The sequence below is a fragment of the Phalaenopsis equestris genome, unplaced genomic scaffold (genome assembly GCF_001263595.1).
Source record: "Phalaenopsis equestris unplaced genomic scaffold, ASM126359v1 Scaffold000002, whole genome shotgun sequence".
NCBI lineage: Eukaryota > Viridiplantae > Streptophyta > Magnoliopsida > Asparagales > Orchidaceae > Phalaenopsis > Phalaenopsis equestris.
The window spans coordinates 53198842-53213563 of record NW_018164444.1 but is presented as its reverse complement, the minus strand read 5'-3'; the positions used below and the strand labels follow the sequence as shown (position 1 = coordinate 53213563).

The 14722-nt window shown below is 36.4% G+C and overlaps 1 protein-coding gene across 1 annotated transcript; it reads left to right on the top strand.

The window, feature by feature from the left end:
• The first annotated feature begins 1314 nt into the window (after nt 1–1314).
• LOC110039499 (protein FIZZY-RELATED 2-like) lies at nt 1315–4947 on the top strand. Its single transcript, XM_020744587.1, has 10 exons — nt 1315–1988; nt 2069–2191; nt 2263–2367; nt 2663–2842; nt 3069–3131; nt 3202–3396; nt 3651–3752; nt 4091–4153; nt 4243–4311; nt 4419–4947. Exons 1-10 carry the CDS (start codon nt 1467–1469, stop codon nt 4470–4472), a joined length of 1476 nt encoding a protein of 491 aa, XP_020600246.1. The 5' UTR covers nt 1315–1466; the 3' UTR covers nt 4473–4947.
• The last annotated feature ends 9775 nt before the right edge of the window (nt 4948–14722 follow it).

The window sequence follows — 14722 nt, the reverse complement described above, 5'->3', positions numbered from 1 at the left end:
TGGTCAAATCAAATGTCTTGATGAGGAAATCAAACGATCCCACAATCACTAAATTTAAAGGTCATTAAGTTCCCAATCCTTAAAAACTATCTAAGATCAATGAGGAACAATATAGATCGTCTGATCAGGTGATTAGTAAAGTTACACACCAAAAGACCAAAATGGCTATAACGAAAAGATACAAATATGTCCCCCCTCTTCACTTGAGTGGAGGTGTAGAAAAGAAGTGACCATCAACCTCCGTAGCTAGAAACCACTACCGTCGACTATCGCTGACCACTGCCGACAACCACCATTTGCCGTCAGCGACCATTGCTGGCCGACAAGCACTGCTTACAACCGCTGTTGTGAAAATATTGCTATTGTGTATAACACAATTATTTATTTATTTATTTTTGTGGTGTATAAAATCTAGTGTAAATTTAATTGTAACATTGTAACCTCATTTCTCTCGGTCATGAGAACATGATGCTTTCTACATTTACAAACACATATCACTAGGTCACGTGTTTTTTTTCCCTTCCATGGTTTTTTCATGTAAAGAATTATGTTTCCTTCAATAAACTTTTTTTTTTTATCTGTGTGTGTTGAATCTTTACGCAATGCTAATATTGAATCTTTTTTTGGGACATAATTTCCTGTATTGCTCGCAATCCCACACAATCTCGTGTAGATCCTGAATGTCTCTTATATCAAGAGAAAGACATGAGAAAAACTGAGAAGAAGAGAGACAAATCACCCTTTTACCTCGTAGAGGAGAGACCCCTCCCTCTTATATATGAGAGATCTTTGCCCCTCAAGGGTTGAGTACATTAGTCCCCCTCTCTCCCTGAGCACGGGAAGATTTTAATGATGACAAGACCTTTGCCCGGTGCGTTATTTAATGCAGCGATGTGATGAGCATCTTTTGTGTCGGGCAACAGATTGATTGTAATCTCCTGTTGGATCAGACTAGTTCAGATGATCGGGCCAATTGGTAAGCAGATATGACGGAAAATATTTTATTAAAGAATGATTCAGTTCAACCTATTCGAGTGAACGTCAGTTTGATTACATTAAGTAAACGGGCATGATATATACAACTAAAATATTAAATTATCACTATACACTATTAATTACAAACAACAAAAGTTTTTTTATTAATCTAAAAGATTCTTTGATTTCCATTATTATGATTAAACTTAAATCCTCATAACATATAAATTTTAAAATACACGTGGATAATATGTCGGTGAAATTATGCATTAAAAACAGTTAAAGTAACCTGGCCCAATTTTACCCAACAGAAGCAAATATATTCCGCGAAACCGAAACGAAGTCTTGGGGTAGAAGGGGGTTTCCAACCGAAGTCTCTCTGATCTCTTCCGCTTATAGCAGAAACCCCTTACTGTTCTTAGTCCTTAAAAATCCCGTCCAGCAGCCCAAGATCCTACAACAAGATCGAGGAGCTCAACAATTTCTTGGCGATGGATTCTCTACCGGCGGAGAACCCCTCGCCGTCACCATACTCCTCGAAGCCCGACCGCTCCTCGCCGCCGGCGAGATCCGGTCCCCTTTTCTACACGCCTCCGCGTTACAACCAGTTTTCATCCTCTTCGCCATCTCCCTCCCCTCGCGTCATCTACAGCGATCGATTCATCCCTAGCCGCCTTGGTTCCAATTTCCATCTCTTCAATGTAGATTCCCCTCCTATGACTGGCGGGAAGGAGGAAGGCTCCGGAGCCTATGCGGCGATTCTACGGACGGTCTTATTTGGTCCGGATCACGGCATCGTGCCACCGGAGACGCCTGATAGGTCTTGGTCCGGGAGGGTCGGGTACTCATCTTCCCCTTCCTCAGTTTCATCTAGTCCAAGCAAGAATATATTTAGATTTAAGGCTGAAGTGCCGAGATACTCTATTTCTCCTATGGGGGTCGACGATCTACTCCCCGGAGTTTCCCCTACTCAGCCTATGGCGGCTAGGAAGGTCTCTAGGTCACCTTCTAAGGTGAGTTCTGCTACTAATTGTGGATTGAATCTGACATAATTCGTTTCTGATGGAACTGTGGGGTTTGTTTTGGGGTTTAGGTTTTAGATGCGCCGGCGCTGCAGGATGATTTCTATCTTAACCTAGTTGATTGGTCTTCGAGCAACATGTTGGCTGTGGGACTGGGGAATTGCGTTTATCTTTGGAATGCTTCCAGTAGCAAGGTTGGATCTTGGTCTGATTTTGTTTTTGAATTGTGCTGAATTTTTCGTAGTATAATGATGGTTATTTGTAGGTGACAAAACTCTGTGATTTGGGCGTTGATGATGCTGTTTGTTCTGTGGGTTGGGCACGGCAAGGCAGCCACTTAGCTGTTGGAACTAGCCAGGGGATAGTGCAGGTTAGTTCTCTGCTCTTTTTAATGGTTTTTTACTTGTTATATCTTGGGTTAGGAAGATTGCTTGCTTTCTTAAGGATTTTAAGATTTGCATAAGTAGACAGCAGGTTCTTCTTGAAAAGATATGTAATTCTTGATGTTTAATCTTACTAAAGTGGAAACAAGTTAAGGACTTGTACTTTTTACTCTCATGAATCCCTTTTTGAGGAAGCCAACTAAAAATTCGATGAATTAGTGCTCTCCGTAGTTTATGAAATTGGAATTTATCTGATTGGAGAAGGATGTCTTATGTTTCTAGATATGGGATGCATCACGCTGCAAGAAGATAAGGATCATGGAAGGCCATAGATTGAGGGTTGGAGCTCTAGCATGGAGTTCATCTTGTCTATCTTCTGGGAGTCGGGATAAGAACATTTTTCAGCGTGATATACGTGTGCAACAAGATTATGTCAGTAAACTTTCAGCTCATAAGTCTGAGGTATAAATGCTAAATCTTGAATATTATTCTATTGTATATTTTTGCATTTGATTATTTATTACAGGGTATAATATTGATTTGGTTTTATTGTTCTTGCAAAAATGCTGATTTTTTTTCTTCTTATATATCTACTAAACAATTTCTCCAGCTTTTTCTTTCTTAATTTTTTTTCTTTTTTTGGTCTCAATGTCTCTTATATTTTGATTCAGTTGCTTCACATTAATAGGTTTGTGGGCTGAAGTGGTCCTATGATAATCGTCAACTTGCATCAGGTGGAAATGATAATAAAGTGAGTCCCATTACCTATCTTTTTGAGGTTGATTTTTATTTATATAAATCTAAATGCATCTGTTTTCCAGCTTTTTGTTTGGAATATGAATTCAACTCAGCCTGTACATAAGTACTGTGAACACACTGCTGCGGTAAAAGCTATTGCTTGGTCTCCACATGTTCATGGCTTACTAGCATCTGGTGGTGGAACCACTGATAGATGTATCCGGTTTTGGAACACCACGACCAATTCTCATCTCAGCTGCATGGACACAGGAAGTCAGGTATTGAGATCATGATTTGAGCTTATGAGCTACCAAACCGTGAAATTTGATCTTTTTCTTACTATTGTATCATTGATTTCTCTCTTAGTTTGTTGGGCGGCCTCTTTCTTGACTATCATGATGTTCAGGTTTTATTAATGGATTAAAGCAAAATTTGGATATAACTTCTGTTATGTTATACCCCCATTTTCCAAAAAGAAAAGAACTATTATATTGATATTATGTTTTTAATTTATGCAGTCCTCATTATGCAGGTCTGTAATCTTGTATGGTCGAAGAATGTTAATGAACTTGTTAGCACTCATGGCTATTCCCAAAATCAAATAATTGTATGGCGATATCCATCGATGTTGAAGGCAAGTAAAGTCAGAGTCTATCTGTGAATTGTGTTCGAGTATGCAATTTTTGTTTTTTTGGAAGGTTTACATACATACCACTCAATTCTTATGTATTTATATATCTAACATATAAACTTCAATTTTTACATACATGCCACCTTACCTACGCATGAAATGGAGTATTTGCTTCCCAAAAGCTACAATATTAATATTTTAATGTCAGATGAAAGATTTGGATGTTCTAAATGTAAAAAGCAAATTTTAGTTGTTTGATGTGTAAATACATAAGAAACGTTTGGTTTGTATGTAAATGCCCTTCTTCTTTCTCCTCTTATTATTTTCATACTCATTTACAGGTTGCTACACTCACAGGCCATACGTTTAGAGTTCTTTATTTGGCCATGTCTCCTGATGGGCAGGTTTGATAAGCTCCTTTGCTCTCTCTCTCTTCATTTACTGGGTCTATGTGCCAGTTTTAGTCCATTTATTACATTCCTAATTTCTGCAGACAATTGTCACCGGAGCAGGAGATGAAACGCTCAGGTTCTGGAATGTTTTCCCCTCTCCGAAGTATCAGGTTGGTGGTGTTGTTGCAACTTTGTTTGCTGATACATAAATGATTCTGTACCATATAAATTACCAAACAAGGAGTTTCATTCTTTCATAACTTCTGTTTTATCTCAGAGCACTGAGAACAAGATTGGAGCTTTCTCCCTTGGCAGGAGCGAGATAAGATGACAATTGGAATCTCATGTTCAAACTCTATAAAGAAATAGTTATCAAATAAAACAATCGATTCTATTTTATCGGCTGGAAGGCGAAGCCTTTGTTTATCATTGTTTTGCTGGCTATCCTCATGTTTATTCTGGAGCTGATTGATTCACAGAAGAGTTAAAGCTAGTTTGTTCCAGCATCTGTCCTTTACTGGCTCTGATTACAAGTTTTGGGATGCCGGCTTAGTTGATCAATGATTGTTGATAAGAAATGGATGGCAGGTGGGTTGTCACAATCCTCTGTATTAATAAAGGAAATTGTCATTATTTTCTTCTACCAATTATCAATTATATTTTGCATAGCTGTATTATTTTGGTTTTTATCCATATTCATAATTTATATTTCTTTTTTTTTTATTGTGATTTGGGGATGATGTTAGGGATGAGCTGTTATTATTTGTAAGAGAAGATTGAATTTGAGGCATATTACAGATATCTTATTTTGGCTCATGCGGTTCATTATTCTGTTAATTACTATTTTTTTCTTTTTATACAGTTCTTATGCATTTACATATCTAATAGCTAAACTTTGATATTTGTTTTTATAACATTTTGATGTTAAAATTTATGCTTGAAAAGGTTTATTTTGCAATTGAAAAGTTAGTAATAACGATATTTTTAGTTAAATGTCAAATATTTGAGTGATATATATATAAACCCTATGTAAGTTAATTCCCCTTTTTATGCTTGAAGTTCTGTTAACTGCCTTAATAAGCGTAAATGATGTGTGGGGCCTTCAGGTAGAGTATTTAACTATTATGAAAGAGACATTTATAAATTTTTCTGGTCTTTTGAAAAAATTGTTGGTTTTTAACTATTCTGCTTTAGTTTGTGAAACTCATTTTAATTTGATGTTTGTGGACACCGATATGGTGTTCAAATCCAATGCAGCATTCTTTGTGTGAGAAGTGAATAATTACTGGTTAGGATATCTTCTGATGGTTAAGTATAATTTAGATAGAAGATTTACGTTTATCTATACATATGTAAGAATTGCGTGGTATGTATGTAAATACCCCAATGTAAGAAAATTGTAGCTGCATAGATCATCATTTGCGAGTGTCCGCCACAGATTATTTCAATTATGTTGAAAAAAATGGATAAATTGTGACTAACATAAAATTTATGTAGAATTTAGGGACTTAAAGCTTGATGGTTAGTTGAAAATTAATTATAAGAAAATTATGAGACTGTGACATCATTTACACGCACATATACATACATATTATTCGTCATTAATAAATTTCTGTGACATAATTCTTGAGATATGAAAAAAATTTTGAAGAATTTTTTTAAATAAGAAAGTTTCGATTAAAAATTATTAAAAACTCCGGTTTTAGCAAATTTATAATCAAACTGAACGGTTCGACGAATTGGACGAATACCAAAATTGGTGCAATTTAGTCAAATCAAACCCAGGTCAAGTCGTCAAACAACATTTGAAAACTTTCAATGCATAATTGAAAGGTCAATCTAATTCCAGTACTAATTTGCTTATGGTCAAATAGAGCATCCCGACAAAACCAATTCAACGAGCTTAAAATCACTCAAATTTGACATTATTAAGGGGCTTAAATGTCCACATAACAGTATCATATAAAGGGAACATCCTCAGGACGTACAATCATGGTGGTATATATTCTTTCATTATTTGTAATATGGGCTCTATAAATTAGGGGTGTCAAAAATTGAACTAACATGCCAACACGACTAACTCTACTTGCAAAATTTGGGTTTGGGTTGACCCGAATATTTTTCGGGTTATGGTTGAATTTTTCGACCAGTTTATTATTTGAGTAAGGTTAGGGTTGACCCAATTTGGGTCTGGTTATTTTCGGGTTGGACCCATAGCCGACCCGTTGACCTTGATTGACATCCCTAGGAGTCAAAAATTGACCCAACACACCAACACGACTCAAACTCGACTCAAAAAATTCTAGTTAGGGTTGACCCAAATATTTTTCAGGTATGGTTCAGTTTGAGTTATTCAACATATTTATTATTCAGGTCGGGTTCAGGTTAACCCGAATCGGGTCGGGCATTTTCGAGTTGGATCCAAACTCGACCCGCTGATCCGAATTGACATCCATACTATAAATAGAGCCCTAATCTCCCTGAGCCTGAAGAAGATCGGTGTTTTGAAAAGGAGCTGAAGCCCAATATTGCTTTCACACCGAAGATCTGGCGAAGTGCTCCCTCTCTTGCAGCCATCGACCATCGTCGACCAGTATCCGTTGCCCATCATCGACCACTATCCTTTGCCGGTTACTCCTTGCGGAAAAATCCCTTGCAGAATCAAAATGTGCGCTGTGCAATCCCAACAATCGTTGCGAACCGGCAAAGTATCTGATGGAGCAGTGCGTCACCCAGTACTTTGCGCAACAATACACCTCAACGATAGTGTATTAATTCCTTGAATATTAGTGTATTAGTTCCACTGATTCTTCCCAACTACAACCACTCCCGACCATTATACAATGAACATTGTACCTTAAAGAACTGTATAGTCCTTTCTAGCATATTGGAGATAGATCTGTACGTGTAATCACAAATTTATAATAGATCGTTCTTACTCAGTTTTGCCCCATTACTTTTGCCCTTTCCGAATTTTTCATATAAAAATTTATGATATCTCTGCTCTTTATAAGTTCTTATGTGTGTGATAGATTCTCGTACAACGATAAGACGATAACTAATACTTCACAATTCTCTCACAAGCATCAATATATATATATATATTTGGGACCGATTGGATCGCGTTAATATATGGTCACATTTAGCCAAGTTTATAATCATATTAAACAATATTGAGCGATTTTAAGTCAACATCTTCACTTCAGACATTTAAGAGCCCCTACTATCGCGCCATAATTGATGCTGCCTTGGCTAAACAACGCTACCACTACCCAGCCAGACTGCATCCCAAGGCAAAATGAGATTTCTCATCTAGTTCTGTGACAAATGCCTAGAGCTGCATGCGACACATGTAACTGATCTGATTTTTTTATTCATTCTTATTAATAAATTCTCGTGATATTAACATATTAGCCCATTTTTTTATATTTGTTTATATGAAATTGGCATAACATCGTTTCGGCACCACAACACAAATTCCAGTGCAATTAAGGTTTATGGTAATAATTTTGTTTTGAAAATTTGAAGGATTTTTTGCCATTGAAATTCAGCAAATTCTTAAATGATTCATATTTCTGCAGAATTGCTGTCCCTTCATTCTTTCGTTACGCTGCAGCATCACATTTCATGAAGCCCAAACAAGTAAGAAAAAATGTACGATAGATTATTCATTAATGGAATGCATGCATTAATGCCTCTTTTTACTATTATTTCTCTTATCACTGATCTATGTTGATACTAACACAGTAATGCAAGAAACTACAGGGGAAGAAAAATATTAATTTGTACTAGAAGCAAAAAACATCTAATGGCCATCCTAAATATATTATAAACCAATTAACTATTTATTTCAGTTATATATGTAGAGCTATATAGTCAAAACCCTCCGTATCTAGTTAAATTCATGTTGTGTTTTAGGCGGTCGATTCAGTGAAACAGCTTGACCAAATAGTTTCGTCAGCCAACCGACCGTTTGATAGGCTAATTTGATCAATCATCCACAATAGATGCTATGAGAAGTTTATACAATATGTCAGATAGAATTCTTCAACTCACTCATGGACTGAATAGGCTAATAAAATGAGTATGCCAAATATTTGGGCATTTTGTTTTGTACCTTTATGACGTATTTTGTTTAATGACGTATTTTGTTTAATTTTTTTTTTTTTATGCAGCGTTGTAAGTATCATATTTCAGGTCAACCCAACTTATAGATAGAGATGATCAATGTGGGGTAGTTGTGAGAAATCTGGAGGTTTTGGGGCTTGTTTCCTTAATCCCGCCTTTGACATTAATAATACCCCAAGATACTGTTCTTCTTATTTCTGATTCTCATTCTATTTTGTGGTTCTTTGCTCGTCACGTAGCTCTTTCTTAGGTGATACTTGCTCATGTATATTTTAGGATAGCTCCCTTACCTAACAAAAAAAGTGTCCCTCTTACCTTACCACCCTCAATCTAAGGTATGTACCACATCAAATGAAAGGTTTTCAATACCAAATGTCATGTATATGAAAAGATAACTCACTTATATAAAACAAGAATGAGAGAACCTCAAGTTTAACTTATATGAAAAAAAAAGTAGAGCTCAATTTCAAATATCACTTAACTCCAAAGCAATCATCGACTCTCAAATTATTGATTACAAGGATGTCAATCAACAAAGGGTTAAAATTAAACATGTCATAACCCATGTTAGTAGTCTTAACACCATAGTAAAAAAATAAGAACCAACACACAATCAATGAAGTAAATAAAAAAAGGCTAGGAGCATGAATTTTTGTAAGAAAAATATTAAAATAAATAAATCTTTATATCTAGCTCAATCAAAATAGTTTCAAAAAAAAATTGAGATGAAACACAAATAATAGGCCAACTAAATTGGTAAGATCATTCATGAAGATTATAGAGGCATCTAAAGGTGATTAGGCCAATCATTTTCTCAAATGTATAGATAAGGCAGATTTAGGATCACAATAGGTGGCTGGTGAGAACTTCAAATGTCAACTAATGCTATCAATTAACTCTTGTATGATCTAGAAGTTGACCAAATGATAAATGAGCAAAATTAGGGTCTACTTATAATATTTTGAGGTGATATTCATATTCTATTTTAGAGAACTTTGGAATATTTAAGAAAATGATTAGACAAGTTTCTTTTAAGATTGACACGGTCTGCTTAATAAAGTTAGGAATGAGTTGGGTGATTGATGGTGTGTGTTAGTGGTGGTTCGTCACTGGTCACACTTTTATGATGTCACTAACCATTCAAAACCATCTTATTAATTTCTTATGCTTGAAAGTAATAGATCTACTTTTTATATGTGAGATACAAAAACTTTACTTTATATTTAGTATCACAAATTTGGTTATCAAACAATAATTATGTCATCATTTTACATGAAAATATTTATCTCATATAATTGATAAAATGAAGTTCATAAGAAATTTAGGAATTTAAAATCATATCACCTAAACTATGTACTAATGTGCATGTGTTGATGTCAATGCTTTGTTTGAAGTTAGGGATGTAAAAATGAAAGTTTAGTTATCTCCTAAATGATAAAAATGGGAGAAAATAATGATGGGAGTGGCAATGGAGATTGTGAAGTCCTCTTCAGTGGATTTCCACTTGCCACCTCCCCCTTTAGTATGCAGTTAGGTGATGCACATAATAGGAGTAAGAAAGGCCTTAACTAGTTATTATGGCTTCAGCCATTCTAACTATTTTGACCCAATTCAACTAATCCAATGCTTAACATCTTTAGAGTCTTAATTCGATTAATCACGATGAGACCTTTAGCTGATAACATGAGTTATGAAAGTATCTTACAATCCATGTGTTCGAAATGCCCCAAATTAATAAGCATGGTTAGATATTTTCCTACTGAAAAATGAGGATATTTGATCTTTACCTAAAATATATGTGAATATTCCTCATTCCTATTGCATTATGTTGGAATAATGAATTTGACATAAAGCTAAAATGATTTGGACTATCTTATTTGAGCAAATGCAACTCATTTGAGGCTTGATATTTTCGAAGTTCTAATTGGAATTATCTTCATGAGAGCTGTGAAATTTTCATAAAATCAATGTCCCAAATAAACAAAATTAATGCGTTCTTATAAATTTTGATGGTATTTGGGTGGGTTCATATCTCAAATATATTTGAATTTTTGCTCATTACTGTTGCTGTGTGTGGAATAATGAAGGGAAAAGACTTTTTCCTCCCGTGCTTGTAAAGAGACCAAACAAGCTTTCCCCTACTCCAGCTAGATCCACTTAAAACTTTTGCTGGGCTTTCTTTAGTCCAGCTAAACTGACTTACTTGGGCCGGTTCGAGTCTGATAATAAGCCCATAATTAAGATCCAATCACATCTGGCACCAATGACAATTGATATTAATTCTGAAGCTTTATAGCTCAAATTCGGTTTTCAGGGCTTCCTTCATCTTAGATTTCTCATACCCGGCCGGAAATGTGTTTATTGCTTATGCATGTAAGTATTAGGGCTGTCAAAACGGCTCGTTGTTCGCGAACAGCTCGTGTTCGGCTCGTTAAGAAGCTTGTGTTCGGCTTGTTCGCTAAGCTAACGAGCAGAACACGAACAACACGAATAAATATTTGTTCGTTGGTGTTCGGTTCGTTTTAACTCGAAATACTACTAATCAATTATATTTATATATCTTTGATAAGTACAATTTTTAAAAAATTTAATTGACTACAAGGCTACAAAGATTTATAATCAATTAGAAGTATTCATTAAGAAAATATAATAAAAATTATTAAATTAGATTTAAATGATACTTTAAATCTTGCCTCAATCCTTAACATATTATGGCTACGTGATTAGGGTTGTTAAAACGATTCTTTGTTCGTGAACGACTTGTGTTCGGCCCGCTAAACAGACGAGTCAAACACGAACATACTTTTTGAGCTCGAAATATAAACGAGCCGGCACTGAGCCCGACTCGCTCGTGTTCGGCTCGTTTAGACCCCTAGTAAGTATTCTTCAGCCTTTCAGCTTCTGAGGTTTTTTCTCCTTAATTAGCTAATTGGGATGAGTACTTTCCCGTTGAGTGGAGACCGACCAAGCTGGCATCCTTCCGTTTCACAACTTACTGCCATTTCAGATCATAGTTTCTTTTATATTTTAATTCAATAAACTATGATTTGTAGCATATAAATATCATTTATTTTTATTTAAAATTGAATAAATTACTAAACATGATGATGATGGTGATTACTATTGATAAGCTATCAATAAATTTTTATCATCTCACAAGAATTTTGAGGCATGGATTGAATCTTGAGATAAGACACAGTTGTCAAGATAATTTTTAAGCTAGAAATGTTCAAACTTCAATAAAAATCATAAATTAATCCGATTTTAGCAAATTTACATTCAAACTATTTGGCTTGACGTGACGGAGTCATGAATAAAAAAAGTGGTCAATCCGAGACAAATGAAGCCCAAATCAATTCATTAAACTACTTTTGAAAGCTTTCAACACAACTGAAAGTCAAACGAATTCTAACTCCGACAAGCTTATAGTCAAATCGAGCGTCTCGACAATATTAAAGCACTTCAATGCCCATATAAGACTAATCGATCAAGGGAACCTATCTAGGTCGTCCGGTCGAAGTGGTTTTTTTTTTTTTTTCAGCTCGAACTCTTTAAATAGAGTGCTACCCCTCTTGAGAGGGAAGCTAGACCTGCATCCAGAATAAGATCAGAGCTTCAATAAGGAGGAGATGAAGCTCAGTATCATTTATGCACCGAAAATCAACCAAATTCCTCTGGCTCTTATAGCCGCTGACCACCGTTAACCATCACTTGTTGGCCATTATCGACCACCGTCAACCGCCCTCTACCTTTGAGCACTATCAACCGCCACTTGCTTCTTGTAGCACACTCTAATGTGGAGTGAAAATATGAATTATAAAATCCTAGCGTATCTTACAGAATAGTGAAATACCCATTGAAGTAATACATTGTATAGTACATCGTGCAACGACATAACCCAAAGACAGTATAACAACAAACCTTGGATAAAATCTAACGATACACTCAAATAACAGTATAACAACACAACCCACATATAGTGTAATGACGCTTTCAGAGACGATGACTTTCTCTTAACTCCTAAAGCGCCCCTCCTTCTAGCATAGAAAATTTGCTCTGGCTCGTACACCTGTCAGCCACTGTCGACCACCACCTACCAGCCACCGTCTATCACTATCCGCCGGCCTCTACCATCGACAAACATCAGCTGCCACCCGCTCCTTATAGCAAAATTTCCTTGTGGAGCCACCACTTGCATTGCAGAATCCCAATGTACAAGTTGAAATAGTGAAGCACCTGACGGAGCAATCATCATCCAATACACGGTGTAATGACACAATCTGAAGAAGATGTAACAACACACCCTAAATATGGTATAATGAGACACCCCAATAATGTTGTAAGAATGCACCCCACATACGGTGCAACGACGCCTCCAGAAGATGTTTTAACAATGCTTCATAAAAACAGTGAATTTTTCCAGACTTCTAAAGCTCTCTTCTTGTAGTCCACCATTATGGCATATATGATTCACAACTCGTGCAGCTTCCAACTCCAGCTCTTGCAACCTACAGAAATCATCACAGCTGACCACTATGGCCTACTTGGCCAACCACGTTCTAAATAGTTCATAGCTCGTGCAACCTCCTACTATAGCCTCTGAGGCCTACATACGTCATCACAGCTTGCCACTACGATCAACTTGACTAACCACGACCTATGTGGCAGCTTGCGGCTACTAACTTTGTGGTCTACAGAAGTTACCTCAGCGCCCTGTTCCCGCTTATATGACCAATTATTGCTTACTTGATCCACAGCTCATACAACCCCTAACTCTAGCTGCTGCGGCATTCCAACATTATCGTAACTCACCACTATGCCTATGTGAACAACTCTGACCTATGTAGCTCACATTTCTTACAGCTCCCTACTACGACCTTTATGGCCAACCGATGCTCCAAAGGCAACCATCAACGACCCACATGACCAACTACTATCATGGCTTTCACATTTGGTTTGTACGATAAGCTAACACTACAACTCCCATCAATAATATATAGAGCAGACTAATGTCTCCGTAACAATCGACTACAATTCTTGCAGTCTGCTATCACCTAGAACTACATTCAACACAACCAGATTATATTTATTATAGATGAACTCCTGTTGTGCATTTACAACGATCAAATTTGTAATTCTATCTTCACTAATTCAGAAGAAGAATTTTCATGTGTGCACACAATCTATAGTTGATTATTTAAACAAGGTTAGACCCCGTGTTGTTTCACCATTTTCATGTATTTTCACGTTAAAATTAATGTGTCTCCTCCTATTTACTTTTCTTTAATTACCTGAATGTGTGTGACCTCATTTTTGAGGTCTTCATTTATCTTTCTTTGGATACCTTAGGATCTAGCCTTAGAATTTTTCCTATTTTAACTCTTCTAGAGGACTAGACCGGGACCTACAATATTTAGAAATTCGAACCATTTCTTTGCTCCTTGAAGTTTCATATGGACGGTTTCTAATCATTGACGTTCAGTTGAATCGATTAAAAGCCAACATATTGAAGCTCTTGTTGAGTTCCCATAGGGATTTGAAAGACATAGATGGACCCCATGACGTGTGTGACGTTTGATTTTCTGCAGCGAGCAGTTTACTTGACTTTGGTTGTCGCTTATGTGAGGACCGGTCAATGATATATTTGTTAAGCGGCTCCGATCGAACCAAAATAACTCCATTTCTCGTGACGAGCACAAGTTAGAGTTAAACTAGCGCGATCGTCGGTAACTTTTCCGGGTGACCCCGGTTGACGAAACGGACCGCACGATCAAGTTCAAAACGACAATTTTACATAGGGGAGATACCCACGTTTATATAATTTCACGCACTACAAATAACATTCACACCGTGTTTTTTTAAATAATAAATATTATAAAATAATAAAAAAATAAAAATCTCTATATAAATGCACACACCCATCCACTTTGTCATTTCTTTCTAATTCACACATCATACTTTGGATGCTCCATATTGATTATACTCTATACATAGATTCACTCAAATTTGGCCATAAAATCCTTTTTATAATCTTGTTAATCCATTTCAAATTTTCAAATCTAAGCCAAGTTCAAATATCTTTGACTTCATCAAACTTTGAATGAATTTGGACTTTTCTTGGAACAACATACTTTGATGAACTTACTTGAGCATTGCAACAATTATTTGAATCACTTTGAACACCTTGAAAATCACAGGTTGAGTTCTTTGAAGCTTCTCCAAGAAGCTTCCTCCTTGGCACCAATAATTGTACATTTGGGTTACAAGCTAGCCCAATGTCACGGACCAATAGTCCCACATCGGCTAGGTGTAGAGCCGAAAAAGCAGTATTTAAGTCATGTGCTGCCCACCACCCCTAAGGGCTCTTTTGGGAGGTGACAAGTGGTATCAGAGCAGATTACTGCCTGCCAGGTGTGTGGACTCTCCATGGGACTCTCCATGGTCCAGTGGGAT